The sequence below is a fragment of the Mangifera indica genome, chromosome 2 (genome assembly GCF_011075055.1).
Source record: "Mangifera indica cultivar Alphonso chromosome 2, CATAS_Mindica_2.1, whole genome shotgun sequence".
NCBI classification, from domain to species: Eukaryota; Viridiplantae; Streptophyta; class Magnoliopsida; order Sapindales; family Anacardiaceae; genus Mangifera; species Mangifera indica.
In genome coordinates this window covers 24,288,570-24,304,609 of record NC_058138.1, presented here as the reverse complement: position 1 = coordinate 24,304,609, position 16,040 = coordinate 24,288,570, and the positions used below count along the sequence as shown (strand labels likewise).

The window sequence follows — 16,040 nt, the reverse complement described above, 5'->3', positions numbered from 1 at the left end:
AGAGTGCCGTATTAAGCTTAAACTTCCAAAAAGAAAAAAGGGGAAATAATTCATCAATTATAATGCTTTTTCAAGAAAATAGTACAATTAGTTTGTGATGGTAAAAATGTTTTGCTCTAAATCACCAACAACTTCATGGATGAAATAATTCCTGCACCCAACATATGATACATCACCATAAAATTAATACAATAATATTTGTCAGTAGCACAACTTGACAGAAAAATTATTTTGATACAAATGATATCATGACCTCACTCCATATTCCCCTGCTCGTGTAAGAGCTCGAAAACCTTTGTAAAGCCGATTAGGTACATTTTTGAGATCCAATTTATCGATTTGCAGGCCAGAAAGGGCAATGCCCATAATCCTAAAACCTACTAGAAATGTGGGAAATACATGAAGACGCTCCAATCCTGTCTCAAGCACCATTGTACCAGTCAATGAAGGGGCTTTATCTTTCGGAATCCGTCCAATTGACCAAGAGCACATCTGTAGATGAATGTTCACCAAGAAAAATCAAATTCCAATCATGGATTTCTATTACATGCATTCTCATCCTCAACTTCAAAATTTCTAATTGATCCTTTTGGTCTCACTATCGGTATTCCATACAGAAATTTATCAGAGATAATATAGAGTATTTATTTGAGAGGCAAAACATATATATTTTAACATTCTTCCAAACCAACAGCTACCTCTATCTCTATATATTTATTTATAGATCTAATCAAAAGGATAACTTTTATAACAAACAACAGATGTATCACAGTAACTCCATTAAAATACCTTATTACTAAGAATATCCACTTCTCCATGATTTGCAGTCAGATCAGCTGACAGAACGCAAGGAGGCAATTGAAATTGCAGAGTTATAGAGTCTATTGTCTTTCCAGGATCATTTCTTATTCCAATCATCACACTGATACGGCAAGTTCCATCATTAGAGGTAAGCTGTGGCTTTACATATATTGGGGTGCTTTTCAACTTTTTAACCCTGCACAGAAACCAACATATCCACCATGGAAAAAGGTGGCAGGAAACATCACATTAGTTTATTCTCACATCTTGACCCAAACCCATTTATCAAACACTTCTACTCTTTTATTTTAGATAATTATTTTAGTTTCAATGCCCCTCCAAATCCACTCAAAGAAAAGAAATGTAAGAATAAATTTCTCCACTATACCACCCACCTGTAACTCATGAGCTTAAACTGCCCATCAGGAGGCACAAATGACAGAATTTGATGGGATTCCCACGGTCGAAACCGAACACAGGGATGAAATCTCACATCATCTAAGATAGATGGGTTCACAAAAGAAAGAGTCAAATCAGGAAGACCTGAAAGAAGGGAGTTTACTTGAACTTCACCATAAATTTCGCATTTCACCAAGACACCATCCCTGACCAGTGCATGAAAAAGAGAGAACCACTTAGTATGAATTCTACAATACAGGCATGTGAGAAACTTAATTAACTTTCATCCATGATCCTATTACCAACTGTAACTGATTTGTGGCAAATGCAGTTAAACTAGCTATTTGTTGCATGTGTACCCTGTGTTAGATTACAACCAACAGGGTTGCCATATATTCAGAATAGCCAAAGGCTGAATTCTAAAGACCAAAATGGTGAATCCCTGTCTCTCTTTAGAGTATCTACACTACAAGCGAAATAAGTGGTAAATATGAGGACATTTATAAACCTGTTTATGATTGCATCCATTTCTTCAACAAGATCAACATAAACTTCATTATTAGCATATTTCACATCTGTTGTTCTCCATGGGACACAAGATGCCGTTGCACCTGGAAGGGTTTCACTCACATTGGAGCTGTTGCCTGTCACAACACTCAACATTTTGCTAACAATATTTGGTGGAGCTATCATTTCTCTAAGGATATTAGGTTCTGTAGTAAGAGGGAAGCCATTGTCTATCATCTCATCCAAAAGCTGCCAGTGACATGAAGAAATAAAAATAACAATACTGATCAGATTCCAACACAACCAACCATCAAGCATCGCCAAAAGAGCCTACATGATGGCAAGAAATACTAAAATCAAAAGACATATACACTTACAATCAGACTAATCTAAACCATTTCAAACAGATTTCTCATTTACCATCTTCCCGAAAGAACATTTAGCAAAAATACAAGATACCTCATAGACGATGACAAAGTTATCCTTGACCAAATCTTCATTCAACCCACCAAGATAATCGGAGAGCACATCAGCTACTCTACAAAGAAACTAAAACACATAAAGGTCAACGCTTTAACATACATGAAGAATCACATTCAGAATCATAAAATAGAATTGTAATGTATAATTCACCTCAATACCCATCAAAGGCGGCATTTCAAGTTGAGTGCAAGCTAAAAAGGTGATCCCCTCACGAACAATTTGGAACAAATAATGAGTTGGAGAAGCAATTACAGGCATTGACTATAAATCAAGAAGAGAAAACATTATCATAAACACCAAAAAAAAAAAAAAAATGAACCTAGAAATGGAACTTGACTGTCATAAAGAAAAGTAGCGTTTTTGAATGAGTACCTTGAAGGATTCACCTTGAGAAATAACGTGATCCCAAAACCAAGCACATATGGATCGGTCTACACGATGCCCAGTTAACTGTTTCTCTAGCATCACCTCTCTGTTACAAAACGAAGGTAAATAAATTCAGACTCAATGATTTGGCTTCATAGCAAATATGAAATTTTTTTTATGAGAAGTCAAAAATTAAAAGCGAAGGGAAGGAAGAGAATCGGTGATGAATCATACCCAGAATCTGAAAGTAGAAATATGCACTGTAACATCTTTTTCCCCACAATTTAAGAATTTCGGATCCAAACTTGATGTAGAGCCTTTATATTTGCAAAGAGAGAGTGAAAGGACTGACTGGATTTTGGAGGAAGATGCCAACACAATCTTCAAACCGTGTTGTATTTTTCACAATTGGGATATCATAAGCTATTACGACTATTTAACCCAGTAATAACATGGCTCTCGCTTTACAAATCATAATTCTCAGGAAAAAAAAGGTTTAACCCAATTTCAAAAACATATTTATTATAGTTTAAAAACTTAAATATTTATTTATAAATTAATTTTTATCAAAATTTTTAATTATAAATAATGGTAAAAATATTATTTTACTATTTATATTAAAAAATATATAATTTATATCATTTTCTCTCCAAAATTTTGAAAAGTGATATTTTAACCTGTCTTTTTAATTTTGAAAAAGTAATATTTCACCCCCATAGGCCCTTAGGTTTTCTTCTCTCTGGTGATAGCTACAACAATGGCAACAACAACAGCCACCATTCTCCTCCCTTCTCTCTCTACTACCATCGACAACTTTCTATAACAAAAGAAAAAACACAAGCGCGACAAATTGAAGACAAAGAAGTTGTCATCGTTTTCCTCTCTTCTCCCTTAGACCCATTGCGTTTTTCACCAAATCAACTTTAAAGGAAGCTTCTGTTGTGTTATTTGTCTTCGTTTGAAGCTGAATTGACTGAAAGCAAAGTTGATACTACTTTGTCACATCGGTGCTAGAGAAGTCAAATACGTTCGTCTTTGATTCGTCAAGACGATGTTTCTTTGTCAATCATGGATGTCATCAGCAATAACAAAGCGAGAAGGGAGGAGAATAGTGGTGGTGGTCGTCGTCATTGTCACCAGAGAGAAAAAAACCTGAGGGTTTGTAGGGGTGAAATGCATTTTTTCAAAGTTGAGAGGTTGGGTGAAAATGTCACTTTTCAAAATCTTGGGGGTAAAATGATATAAATTATATATATTTTTAATATAAAAAGTAAAATGACAGTTTTATTCTTACTTATAATTGAAAATTTTAACAAAAGTTAGTCAATGGATTAGTGTTTGAGTTTTTTAATTACTGTAGATATACTTTTGAGATTGAGCTAAAACTTGGATGAAAAATACTCATTTTCTTTAATATCTCATAAGATATACAATTTCGTGGAATATAACACTATCTAGATAAAAAATATACATATTTAAAGTATATAAAAAATATATGATATAATATGTATATCGTATGATATGATATGTATCGTACGATATGATATCATAAGATATTATGACTATTTAACCCAATAATTGTATGATTTTTGCTTTACAAATCATAATATTTCGCATGATATACTATATCTATGATATAATACGATCCAGATAAAAAATATACATATCTTAAGGTGTGTACAAAATTGATACAATATAATATGCATATCATACGATATGTTACGTATCAATAAAATTAATTATATGAATTGATACATTTTTTTGAACTAAATTGAGCGTACAATTAGAGGTGAATACAAATCAGACTAAACTTGAATGTCTTTTTACTCGAGTTTAACTCAAATATAACAAGATTTGATTTGAATAGAATCAATGATTCAAATTTGTGGGTCAGTTCAGATTTATGGGTTGAATCGATGGTTTGACTTTATGGTTTAATGAAAAAATGATTATTTTACCAAATAATAGGTAAAATCATCAATTTAAACTAAATTTGAACCAAATCAAACTAAACACCCTCTAACTAGAGTTAGCTTAGTTAAAAAAATAAACAGTCTTTCAATTCGAATTCAAATTAAATTAAATCAAATAAAACTGACTTTCGAGATCAAGTTGCCCTAGTTCGGTTGTAAGTTATGATTTTATTTTATTTGTTCTGTTTTTTACAATTATTAACAAGAATTTTAAAACAAGATCATTCATATTGTTTTAATATTTCAATGGGATATTATCTTTTGAATTTACCCTTTAAAAATATTAGATCGAGAGGAATAATTAAAACAATTACACCATAGTTAGTACAAATTCAAAGCCTATTTTGATAAATTGATTCAAATTCAAATTCCCAATGGATCTAGTGTATCAAAATTGTATCATTCCTCTTCATATTCCAAAATGAATGTGAAGAGAACATTTTCTTTTCCAGAAACTTTGATTAGGGATAAATTTAATTTGAACCAGCTGAATTTAACACTAGTTCGGGTTCAAATCAAAACAATAATACGTAAGTTGAACTTGAATTCTTTTGAAGTGCATAATATCTTCATAAGACCATTGACAAAATGAACAATACTGTTGAAAGAATAAACAATATGACAATAGGATAAAAAATATTATTGAATGGATAAACAAACTGGTTTTAAACTAAGATGAAACTCTAACTCAAGATCGACTCATTTGTGCCAAACTGTAAATTCAATCCAAACCATTCAATACATCAAATTCACGTTTCCTCTGTTAACAATTATTAAGGTTGAGACAAAAGGAATTGCTTTCAAGTCACCAAAAAAATGTTCTTATTCTATAACGAATTTCCCAGTAATCCCATTATACAAATATTATAAGTCCATAAGGTCAATACAAAACATCTACTAATTTGTTTTCAATATAAATTCAATGATATGCCAATCCACTGCTAGCCAAATTTGTACATGCCGCATCTCTTCCACAACCACACTTCATCTCACTCCCATCTTCCATAATGAAAGGCTTAGACAACACTGAATGCTGACTGTATGGTGGATGTGAATCGGGAGGCAATGGTCTGGGTGGCAAATTGCTGAATCTGCTTCTTTGCATCTGAAAATAACATCAAGTATTTTCTTTTTACTACTGATTTTTAACAAGTAATCACCATAAAAAATAAGGCAGAGGAATCTGCTTCAGAGCCTCAACATTATTTTCTCGGCCACAGTTCACATAATAGAAGGTCAGATTTAAGTTTCCAATTTTCAAAGACCCAACAGATGGATATCTGATGACTTGCTGAATTATTTTAAGGCCTTGTTTTAACACAACTGATGATAATAACAAAGATCATACTCAAGCAAACAAAATTTTGTGCCAAAAGAACTAAACAAACAACAAAATTGCTCACCCTTTCTGCATTTGGTAAAGCCAACAATATTTGCAATGCTGAGCGTTAAACAGACTCCAACAACAAGGAGATAATCAGCTTCGAACCTAATAAGGGAGAATATTCCAAGCACAATCCACGCAACCGCCTACATGGTACAAAATCAAGAATCTCAACTTATTACTTTACAAGTATGAAGTACAGCAAATGAAAGGAGACATCCCAGCAGCACTTTTAAGTCCATCAATACAGATTCACTTAAAATTTCTTAAGTGTTTCCCTATTCTACAGACAAAAATTCTGTATAAAAATTTTATGTGATACTTAAAAATTTACGTATCTTCACTCTCAAATTTTTCTAAACAGATTATCGTACAGCTGTGCTACAATTTATATCTAATATCCTCTTAGATGGTGATGACCAGCTAAAGTAAAACAAACTCACTGTAAGGTAAAGAGTCCACCAGAATAGCCAGGAATCTTTCTTGTTCATTCGAGCCATTGACTACAAGAAAAAAAACATAACTACACATAAGTATAACGTACCAATATTGCAGGAAGAAAAATTTTCAAGAAATAAAGTGACATTTCTGAACAGGGTGATAGTAAAAGAAGATAAAATCTAATAAAATAAAAAATAACTAATACATCTGATCTACAGAATAAATGAAAAAAATATATAATGCTAACCTCATGGTCAAGACATTCAAATTTCCATACACTCTCACCAACATCATTTATTTCGTTCCACCACCTCAAACCAACTAAAATACGCCCACTTACATTTTTGACAACCCAAAAATCAAGGGCAGCAAGAAGAACAGTCACCACAAAAATGATGACAAAGCTGTCAAAAAAAAGGGCAGAAAGTACATAAAATGCCAAAGCTGCTGCCTGCAAGAATCAAAAAACAGAATTATTTAGTTAGGGATAAGATTATACAGAGAACATACACAATGTGGATTAGATATGAGCACTAACCTTGAAGAAAACATGAAAGAAACATGTTTTTGGGTTGGCATAATTTTGACCAGGAGACTGCATGGCAATTGAAAAATCATATCATTCAAAAGATGAGTAAAAATGGATGATAAGGTTCAATTAAACAATCTGATTTCATTTTAATAAAAATATTATCAATAAATACCAGCAATCATAAGCCAATATGTGATATACAAGGTTCTAGTTTCATTTCAAGAGACAAAAAGGAAATTTGAAATTGCACAGGTATATCTACTTTACATAAAATTTAGAAAGAGATAACAAACGTAAACTTCACCACAACTGAAAGCATCAAGCCAACTCTATGCAGCTGCAACATTTAAAACTTTTACACCCAAATTGGAAAAATAGAGCGAAAGTTCTTCCCCTTCATTGGCATACCTCCACAAGACTAAACGCAAACTCTTAATAAAGCAAAGAAGAAGATAGATTCATGCTCTACCATTCCATATCTTGTAATCAATAACAAACGTAAGACATTCACAATGTATTGATTTTCTAATAGCTTAGAAATTTGCAAGGACAACAAACAAATGGTCAAAGATAACATGCCATAACCCAATTGAATATTGGATCTCAAAATAAATAGTTAAATATACAAAGAACAGAAAAAAAAACCGTCGTGAAATAATTCTTGCTTGAACAGCAACATATTCGAACATTTTGCCAGCAACCAATAAAATCCGATTGGATATTAAAAAAAAAAATAATGACTATTTAAAGAGATTAAAACAACAAAAGAATCAAAATTATTGGATCTAAAAAAAGCATAATACTATAACATTTTCTCATTAACCAAACAAAAGATCGTAATTTTTTCAGATTTCTTCAAAAATTCTCTCATCTGAAACAAATGGTGAGCCTTAAATCTTCCAAAAACCACAGATCTAAATTAATACTTAAAATTGCAGAGATGATGGCATGGCATGTATAACAACTGACCTGGTTGAGATCCATTATAAGAATCCCGATACGAATTCAGTTGTTCCTTCCCTAAATCAAGAGCCTGTGTGTGTATGCGTCGTGGTTGCTCCGAAAAAACTTGTCAGCGTTATGAAAGAACTTCTGCTCATATTCATAAATATTACTTTATTAACCCAAAACTCTTGTTTATTATACAAATTCCCACAAACTTTGGATGTGGGCTGAAGCCTAAACGGTTGTTGGCCCAACTTCCTTGTGGGCTGGTTAATAGGGGTTAAATCCGATCGAATTCGTAGTTTGATACAATAGAACTGATTTTGAATTGTAACTTCAATTTAGTTTAACATCAACCCAAATTTCTATTCGATAACATTGTTTGTTTCACTATTATTATTATTTATTCTTCGATAATAGTGTTTATCCACCAACGACTCTCATGTGATACTATATACAAATAAATTTGAATTAAATATTTTAGATTCATTTTGGATTCGAGCCAAAAGGGTCGACTATACAAGCATGAATTGATTGGTAGGAACGGTGAAGAGAAAATAGAGGAGGTTATGCCATCTTGAATGAGAGGCTGTGGATGTAACCGAAGTGAGTGTTGTGTAGTGGTCATTGTCTTATCCTAACTCGTTCATTTTGTTATGTATGAAATAAGAGACCCGCCCAAACTAACAGATTGCCATTTTCAACTCCAATCCAATTCTCAAGTAGAGAAGAACTAACATGGCAAACTTGGCTGTGTTGCATCACCAAACTCAGCCTTCTTTCTCTGTTCTCACTTCTTCTCTATCTGACTTCAATGGCACCAGACTCATCCAATCCCGTCTTCAGGTTCCCCTCCTTTCTAACTTTGTTTAACTGCCAATATTATTATGCCTTGTTTCATGTATAAAATAGCACAACTTTGTGATCAGAGAGGCTCAAATTTTGTTTTTGCTTTGATTATCTAGCAGGCACTCTTTGTTAACATCTACATTGAACAGTTTAAAAGAAAGGCATTGCAGCCAAAAGGAACACTTCATGTAACAGCAACAAGTCAAAAGAAAATTCTTATAATGGGAGGAACAAGATTCGTTGTTGTATTTCTGTCTAGACTACTGGTCAAAGAGGGCCATCAGATATTGCATTCCCATCTCTTTCATCATTATTGTTTCAAGTAGCTTTTCTTTTCATGCGACATTGTCATTTAAAGGCTGTTAATAATCTACCACACGTCATTCCCATGGCAGGTGACTTTGTTCACTAGAGGAAAAGCACCCATTACTGAACAATTGCCAGGTGAATCAGACCAGGATTATGCTGAGTTTTCTTCCAAGGTATCTTAAAATTGTCTTCAAAGGTCTGTTCTACAATCTTGAACTTAGCTGCTTCGTTGCAGGCTGCAGCTTTTCATTTTTTGAAGAAATAAACCAGTGTGCCTAAGTAATTAAAAATTTTAATGCTACTTATAATGGGCTACATCTTGCATTTCAAAGGAGACAGAAAGGACTTCGATTTTTTGAAATCCAGTCTCTCAACCGAAGGCTTTGATGTTGTTTATGATATAAATGGTATGTACAGACTTATGTTTGCAGTCTATTCTCTATTATCTCTCCCACTTGAATGCAACATGTCAAAGCTAGCACATGATATCATTTTCTTTTTTGCGTATCTTCAGGACAAGAGGCTGATGAAATTGAACCCATATTGGATGCACTGCCAAATCTAGGGCAGTATGTTCTCAAAAATCTGTAGAGGATATTCTCTATTGCACATCAAAATTCTGCTTGTCCTTCAATTTAAATTCATCAGATCTTGATATGGTTACAGTTGAAGATTTACAAAATGTTTTATCAAAGCCACAATTGACATGAAGTTCATTGAATACTTCAAATGAATACAAATATAATCTGACTGAGATGTGCTCGAATTACAATGATACTGAAGGATGAATCCCACTCAGTTTGTGTGTGCGCCAAAAAATTGATGTTGGTGCATAAAATGATATAGTTTGCTCTGCTGTGAAGTGAATGAATACAAGGACATAAATAGTTTGCATATCAGAGGGGCAATCCCTGCCTTAACTAAAGAAAGCTTGGAGACTTAAATGCAGCAATGTCACAGCAACAGTAATGTTGGTGACAGGTTGCAGGAATGGTGTGATCCAATGTGCCATGTTTTTGCACAAACTCATGAGTAAATTTAAGACCATTTTTTTCCTTTCCGTAGAAGTTATCTGAAGTTGTGCTAATTCTCAATCTCAGGTACATAGACTGCCCCTCAGCTGGTGTGTATCTCAAATCAGATTTTCTACCACACAATGAGGTGTGTTGTTGATTAAACAATTGTTTTAGATTGGTTTAGAGTAAAGATGTTAGTACAACAGCATATAATTTAGTTGATGAGTAAGTAGTTCCTAATTGGTGAGGTCCTTGTGATAAGAGTGATGCAGTTGATCCAAAGAGCAGGCACAAGGGAAAGCCTAATACAGAGTCCTTACTGGAATCAAGAGGTGTGAATTGGACTACTTTAAGGCCAGTGTACATCTACGGGCCCTTGAACTACAACCCTGTTGAAAAGTGGTTTTTCCACCGCTTGAAAGCAGGCCGCCCTATTCCCATACCCAATTCAAGAATGCAAATAACCCAACTTGGTCATGTGAAGGTTTGAAATTTACAAACACATTATTCATTAGCATGCATGCCACTGGAGTCAAGTTTCTATATCAAATGTAATTTATTTCAGTTGTCAAGTGATAGCAAATAGCAGCCACAAAACAGTTTTTCTTTTCCTAGGCAGCTTACAAACACCATTTTGAAGTTTACAGAAGAAGGCACCTCTAGATTTTTGAGTAGATGATTAGATATGGTTGTGCAATGTCAGGACTTGGCAAAGGCGTTTCTTGTGGTTCTTGGTAATGAAAAAGCAAGCAAGCAGGTATTCAACATCTCAGGAGAAAAGTATGTGACTTTTGATGGCTTAGCAAGGGCATGTGCAAAGGTAATTTGACTAAAAGTATAGCGCATGAAACGCCCTTTGATTGAGGTTAAATGACTGTAAAATTATATTTTATCCAGGCTGGTGGGTTTCCGGAGCCTGAACTTGTCCGGTTCAGTCCCAAGGAATTTGACTTTTGGTAAAAACAAGGCATTATTCCATTCCGTGACCAGGTAAATTTTTTATGTTTTCAACCAATTTGTTTATCGTATATATAACAAGATTTAAATATTATTAGAGATAAAATTATTAAAAAAAAGCTTAAAAAATTGTGAAAGAAAATAAATTTATTGACTACTTTTTGATGATTTAATTTATTTAAATTAATTAGATTCAAACTTATATTAAAATTATTCTGTTTATAATTCAAGGTCATTCAAACCAAATACTAAATCAAACAGTTAGTGGCACGGCTCTAACAACGTTATTGATGCACATATGATTTGACTGGACGAAGTTTTTCCCTTTTTTCGGCAAATAAACAGAGAATATTCTCCCAAGTTGAATTGTAAAAAAATCCAAACATTATCGATTAATAGATTTGGTCGGTTTGAAAAATTATCCTAAAATAAATAATATTATTATCTTAGTCGTTAAACTTGGACCAACTAACGTAACTAACACCAACATTGACCTTCATGCTGGAACGTGGCATCTTCACGTACTTCAAATTGACAACCGACGTGTATGAATATGCCAAGTCGCCAACTTTTCGATTACGTGGCAAGCCCTGGAGTTAACCTATATGACCCTCCCACGTGCAGCTTTTTATTACGTGTTGATAGACCTTGTGGACACGGCTGTAGGGCCACTCCACTTGGTGGCGGTGGGTGTTATTTAAACACAAATAGTGATTTTTTCGTTTAATCACACTTTACCCTTTTTCATTTCTTTTTACCTTTTTAATAAATAAAAGGAAGCTAAGTCAAGTCCTAAAAACGACGACGTTTACCAAAATCTTGTCTCCTAGAAAAATCATTTTGTTGATTACCATCTAATTACAATTATTTAACATAATCGGACCCACCCAAAAACCCTATATAAACACCCCACCACCACACTTTCTTTCATCAACTCAAATCACTCCAATCTTCAAACCTTAAAAACACTCTTTTCAATCTTTAAAATCTTCAAACTTTTCAATATGGCTCCTAACGTCACCGCTCTCACTAAGACCGCCCCTCTCTCCAAGGCTCCAAGCCTCTCTAGCCGTGCATTTGTGACGTTCTTGGCAGGTAACGGGGATTATTGGAAGGGAGTGGTGGGGTTGGCCAAAGGGTTGAGGAAGGTGAAAAGCAGTTATCCTCTTGTTGTTGCGATTTTGCCTGACGTCCCTGAAGAGCACAGGAGGATACTGGTGGATCAAGGATGTATTGTGAGGGAGATCGAACCCGTGTATCCTCCTCAGAATAAGACTGAGTTCGCCATGGCTTATTATGTCATCAACTACTCCAAGCTTCGTATTTGGGAGGTACATACATAGATATTCTAATCTCATTACCATTCTTACTCTCAAAACTATTGTTTGTAGTAACTGGTTGGTAATTTTGCAGTTTGTTGAGTACAGTAAGATGATATATTTGGATGGTGACATCCAAGTGTTTGAAAACATAGATCATCTCTTCGACATGGCTGATGGTTACTTCTACGCCGTGATGGACTGTTTCTGTGAGAAGACATGGAGTCACACCCCTCAGTACAATATTCGCTATTGCCAACAGTGTCCTAACAGGGTTCAGTGGCCGGCTGAGTTGGGTCCTAGGCCTCCATTTTACTTCAACGCTGGCATGTTTGTTTACGAGCCAAGCCTGTTAACTTATGACCATCTCTTGAAAACCCTTGAAATTACACCTCCCACCCCTTTCGCAGAGCAGGTAATAACAAATAAATCAGTATTTATACTGCTTGATTAAGTTTGAATTAATTAATGTTTATGGTTGTAATTTTGTAGGATTTCTTGAACATGTACTTCAAGGATATTTACAAGCCCATTCCTTCAATTTACAACCTTGTGCTGGCCATGTTATGGCGTCACCCAGAGAAGATTCAACTTGATCAAGTCAAAGTTGTTCACTACTGTGCGGCTGTGAGTATTAAACAAATGCGCTTTTAATTTAATATGAAAAGGTAATTAAGAATCTAAATTCTAACCGACGTCATTAAAAATTATCAGGGGTCTAAGCCGTGGAGGTACACTGGGAAAGAAGAGAACATGGACAGGAAAGATATAAAGATGCTGGTGAAGAAATGGTGGGAAATATTCGACGATGAATCACTTGACTACAAGAACAGTGCAGCAAGTGTGGGTGAAGCAGAGGCAGTGAAGTTGGAGCAGTTAATGGCAGCGTTATCGGAAGCTGGAGTTGTTCACTATATTACCGCCCCATCAGCTGCATAGAAGATGTAAAGTTTTCAAAAAAAGGAATACGTGTTGCCTATAATAATTAATTAAGCCGTGTATAGGAAGGAGTAAAGGGTGCCGTCTGTGTAATTTTTAATTTTAATTTTTTTGAAAGTTGCGGTAGGCCGTGCTCCATGAGGAGGACGAAGATATTTTTTAATTAATCTTCCTCTTCAGTTTCAGCAAATATTTTAGTGTATATCAACTCCTTAATTTAATTATGACGTTACAATTTGTTTTAAAACTAATAGAAATTAAAGACAGTTTTAATTTAATTGTCTAAGTAGATGAATTGCATATGTATTCGAAGTGATCCCTTCATCAAGATTAAGTTGTAGCATACCATTAACAATTAATTACTGGTTAAAGTATCAAGTACATGAATGAATTGCTCCTGTTGTTGAGAGTGGATCGAATAGTGGATCAAAGATTCTGTTTATTTTCTTGAGTGAAGGTGGTGCAAGATGTAAATCTTAAGGAGACTAAATGAGAGAGAGAGATGAATGATTAAATAGTATGTGAGAAATAATAGTTGTAATTTTTTAAATACTCAGAAACATAATCATAGTGATAATATCTGAAAGGATTGATCGAATAATAATACCGAATATTAGATAATGAAACAAAAAAAGTAAATATTTTATGATTACATAAATTACTCCACAGATAATGTTTTGGTTATTTTTATGTCAACTTAAATAACTTGTCATTACAAATTTGTATGACGTGCCACGTTGCCAAATTTCTTCTTACGTGGCACCCACAATTGACCCACTGCTACCACCTCTTCAGAGCTGCCACGTGTCCCCCTTTTTAAGTATGTGTTGTTAGTTATGTCACAAAAGTGAAAAGTGTTTGGGATTACCTTTTTTTTTTTGGGTAGTCAAAAATGACCCGGTGTCTATGTTTTGGATGTTGCTTATTTATCCTCCAGTCCAGAATATTCTATTCTATTATATATTAAATAAGTATTTTCTTCTTTCGTGCACAGTCTAAATCCACGATTATCTCCTCAACCGTTAGATAACTTTAATGCGACACCACACGCAGAGTCCGATTTCTACAGTGGGAGACAACGCAGTTACCATCAGTCGCCCTTACTAACCATTAAGTCAGGTCGCGAAAACGACCACGTCTAATGTTAAAAAAACCATATTAAAATAACATTGTATTTAGTCAATTTAATTTATTATTAAAATATTATTTATTTTTAATATTTGAAATTTAAAATAAGTTGTGCTATAAAATACTTTTATATAAATAACATCTGCCATGTTTTGTTGAGTTGAGATAAAATTTGTTTAGGGTTGGTTACAACTTATTTTTCACCTTCTATATTTTTTTCTTAAATTTTAAAATGGCCTGTAATATCACCACCTCCGCCACAATGGCCAAGACTAGTACTCTCTGTCTAAGGCTCCAACGCTATCAAGTTGTGCGTATGGTGGAGACGGCGGTGGAGTCAGTGGCTCTTGTCTCCATGCTCTGTTTCTTCTTCCTCTTCTGTGGCTATACTGTCTAATTAATTAAAGGCAAGGTTACGTGAACTTGTCGTCGGAATGTGACGTCAGTGGCCGGCAGGCATCGGTGGTGGAGATATCTATGTTAGTGACGGAGGCTGCCACGTGGAAATTATTTGAATTTTGTATTATTTTCGTGTTTTCAGATGTAAAATATATTGATAGGTTTTTATTTCGAAGATAATTACTTTATTCATGGAACCGAGAACATGAATCAACGTTTATGTTTATGCATCCATCAATCAACCATACCCAAAAGCTTGTTCCCAACAACATAACATGTATAAGCTTCATTAATGGCAAGCATAATTTGCTCATTTGAGAAAGCTCTACTACTCCAGCTGCTGGGAGGGCTCCCACGAAATCCTGCAGAAACCGAATTCAAACCAGCTTCTCGACCTAACTTTGCTATTCCAAATTCACTTACATGCGGCTTCTTCAGAATCCTTGCAGCCAAATGCCCCAGTTCAACCCCAGTTTTGCAACGTAAATTATGCTTCCCAATACTCGCAACTTTGCTGCTCATTTCTGTTCCCACAAAGCAAATCGTCTCATCACTCATAAACTTCTTCAAGCTCTCAGGAATTGAGCCTAAATGGCATAGCTGAATGACCAGGCAACGATTCCCTACACATAGAATTAACATTTCAGCTTTCTTGGTGCACCTGTGATTGAACTTCACGTCTATTCCTGCAACTCGACGCTTCTGTAATAAGGTCTTGAATACGGATATGTTGTTATCGATCAGAGCAGCATGATCAACATGAGTAACCTTAAGTTTAAACCCTTGAATTTCTACTTCGTATTTACCCATTTTTGATAGAAAATGAATTGGGATCATCTCATCATATATAAATGACTCTTACACTTCCGCTTCTGTACACTTCTGCTTCTGTGTATAAGAATTGTCTATATTTATAAAGTTTTACGTTTTGATATATAACCGTAATCCAAATTCTCGATTCAAGCGAAGAAGGCAACTGGAAAGTCACAAGTTGATATTGGGACTCTTAAACTCATTAATTCTCGTGATACATTATCATAATGCATTGCATGGCATGGGTCTTATAAGTAACCTTAGAACACGTTTAGTTTAAATAATATTTTATTATTAAATTAGTTAAAAAATTACTGAGTGTAAATAATTATTATGTTTGATAAAATTTGATATATATAAATAATTATTGTGTTTAGTTAAATGTAATAAAAAAATACTAGTAAATTATTTTACTTAAATATCTTCTAATATAATTATTTTTAAATATTTTTTATATTATTTGTTATATTAATTAAAAAT

General features: G+C 34.2%; 5 protein-coding genes across 8 annotated transcripts; 2 read left to right on the top strand and 3 right to left on the bottom strand.

Moving 5' to 3' along the window:
• Positions 1-46: 46 nt before the first annotated feature.
• On the bottom strand, positions 47-2,977 carry LOC123209231 (AP-3 complex subunit mu). 3 transcript variants are annotated; one of them, XM_044627107.1, is made up of 8 exons: positions 2,791-2,975; positions 2,563-2,662; positions 2,341-2,451; positions 2,167-2,256; positions 1,709-2,037; positions 1,197-1,406; positions 790-997; positions 47-492 (listed from the first exon to the last, which is right to left on the bottom strand). In XM_044627107.1, exons 1-8 carry the CDS (start codon positions 2,823-2,825, stop codon positions 247-249), a joined length of 1,329 nt encoding a protein of 442 aa, XP_044483042.1. In that variant the 5' UTR covers positions 2,826-2,975; the 3' UTR covers positions 47-246. The 3 variants fall into 3 exon arrangements, with proteins under 3 accessions (XP_044483042.1, XP_044483043.1, XP_044483044.1); XM_044627108.1 differs by having other exon boundaries at positions 1,709-1,956; positions 2,791-2,973; XM_044627109.1 differs by lacking the exon at positions 1,197-1,406 and having other exon boundaries at positions 2,791-2,977.
• Positions 2,978-5,323: 2,346 nt separating this feature from the next.
• LOC123201187 (Golgi apparatus membrane protein-like protein ECHIDNA) lies at positions 5,324-7,991 on the bottom strand. Of its 2 annotated transcripts, XM_044616656.1 has the most exons (6): positions 7,856-7,991; positions 6,893-6,949; positions 6,602-6,805; positions 6,357-6,416; positions 5,933-6,059; positions 5,324-5,634 (listed from the first exon to the last, which is right to left on the bottom strand). In XM_044616656.1, exons 1-6 carry the CDS (start codon positions 7,868-7,870, stop codon positions 5,546-5,548), a joined length of 552 nt encoding a protein of 183 aa, XP_044472591.1. In that variant the 5' UTR covers positions 7,871-7,991; the 3' UTR covers positions 5,324-5,545. The 2 variants fall into 2 exon arrangements, with proteins under 2 accessions (XP_044472591.1, XP_044472592.1); XM_044616657.1 differs by lacking the exon at positions 7,856-7,991 and having other exon boundaries at positions 6,893-6,955.
• Positions 7,992-8,457: 466 nt separating this feature from the next.
• On the top strand, positions 8,458-10,983 carry LOC123197741 (chloroplast stem-loop binding protein of 41 kDa b, chloroplastic). Its single transcript, XM_044612106.1, has 8 exons — positions 8,458-8,677; positions 8,797-9,185; positions 9,322-9,396; positions 9,504-9,558; positions 10,090-10,150; positions 10,268-10,489; positions 10,709-10,825; positions 10,903-10,983. The coding sequence occupies exons 2-8, from the start codon at positions 9,143-9,145 to the stop codon at positions 10,963-10,965; spliced, it is 636 nt and encodes a 211-aa protein (XP_044468041.1). The 5' UTR covers positions 8,458-8,677; positions 8,797-9,142; the 3' UTR covers positions 10,966-10,983.
• A 143-nt stretch (positions 10,984-11,126) lies between these two features.
• On the top strand, positions 11,127-13,410 carry LOC123197736 (galactinol synthase 2-like). Its single transcript, XM_044612095.1, has 4 exons — positions 11,127-12,293; positions 12,376-12,696; positions 12,774-12,908; positions 12,996-13,410. The coding sequence occupies exons 1-4, from the start codon at positions 11,967-11,969 to the stop codon at positions 13,218-13,220; spliced, it is 1,008 nt and encodes a 335-aa protein (XP_044468030.1). The 5' UTR covers positions 11,127-11,966; the 3' UTR covers positions 13,221-13,410.
• Positions 13,411-14,981: 1,571 nt separating this feature from the next.
• LOC123208751 lies at positions 14,982-15,557 on the bottom strand. Its single transcript, XM_044626263.1, has one exon. It carries the CDS (start codon positions 15,555-15,557, stop codon positions 14,982-14,984), a length of 576 nt encoding a protein of 191 aa, XP_044482198.1.
• Positions 15,558-16,040: the final 483 nt, after the last annotated feature.

What these genes read in the sequence shown, in the direction of transcription:
- LOC123209231 (XM_044627107.1), bottom strand. Translation starts at nt 2,825, where the DNA reads ATGTTACAGTGCATATTTCTACTTTCAGATTCTGG. An exon ending in ACTTTGTCATCGTCTATGAG is followed by an intron (nt 2,038 to 2,166) that starts GTATCTTGTATT and finishes GCCATCATGTAG; the next exon opens with GCTCTTTTGGCGATGCTTGA. An exon ending in TTTAAGCTCATGAGTTACAG is followed by an intron (nt 998 to 1,196) that starts GTGGGTGGTATA and finishes GTTTCTGTGCAG; the next exon opens with GGTTAAAAAGTTGAAAAGCA.
- LOC123201187 (XM_044616656.1), bottom strand. An exon ending in TTGAATGTCTTGACCATGAG is followed by an intron (nt 6,417 to 6,601) that starts GTTAGCATTATA and finishes TTTTTCTTGTAG; the next exon opens with TCAATGGCTCGAATGAACAA. An exon ending in GGTGGACTCTTTACCTTACA is followed by an intron (nt 6,060 to 6,356) that starts GTGAGTTTGTTT and finishes TGTACCATGTAG; the next exon opens with GCGGTTGCGTGGATTGTGCT.
- LOC123197741 (XM_044612106.1), top strand. Translation starts at nt 9,143, where the DNA reads ATGCTGAGTTTTCTTCCAAGGTATCTTAAAATTGTCTTCAAAG. An exon ending in TCTTAAAATTGTCTTCAAAG is followed by an intron (nt 9,186 to 9,321) that starts GTCTGTTCTACA and finishes TGCATTTCAAAG; the next exon opens with GAGACAGAAAGGACTTCGAT. An exon ending in TGTTGTTTATGATATAAATG is followed by an intron (nt 9,397 to 9,503) that starts GTATGTACAGAC and finishes GCGTATCTTCAG; the next exon opens with GACAAGAGGCTGATGAAATT.
- LOC123197736 (XM_044612095.1), top strand. Translation starts at nt 11,967, where the DNA reads ATGGCTCCTAACGTCACCGCTCTCACTAAGACCGCCCCTCTCTCCAAG. An exon ending in CCAAGCTTCGTATTTGGGAG is followed by an intron (nt 12,294 to 12,375) that starts GTACATACATAG and finishes GTAATTTTGCAG; the next exon opens with TTTGTTGAGTACAGTAAGAT. An exon ending in TTGTTCACTACTGTGCGGCT is followed by an intron (nt 12,909 to 12,995) that starts GTGAGTATTAAA and finishes AAAAATTATCAG; the next exon opens with GGGTCTAAGCCGTGGAGGTA.
- LOC123208751 (XM_044626263.1), bottom strand. Translation starts at nt 15,557, where the DNA reads ATGGGTAAATACGAAGTAGAAATTCAAGGGTTTAAACTTAAGGTTACT.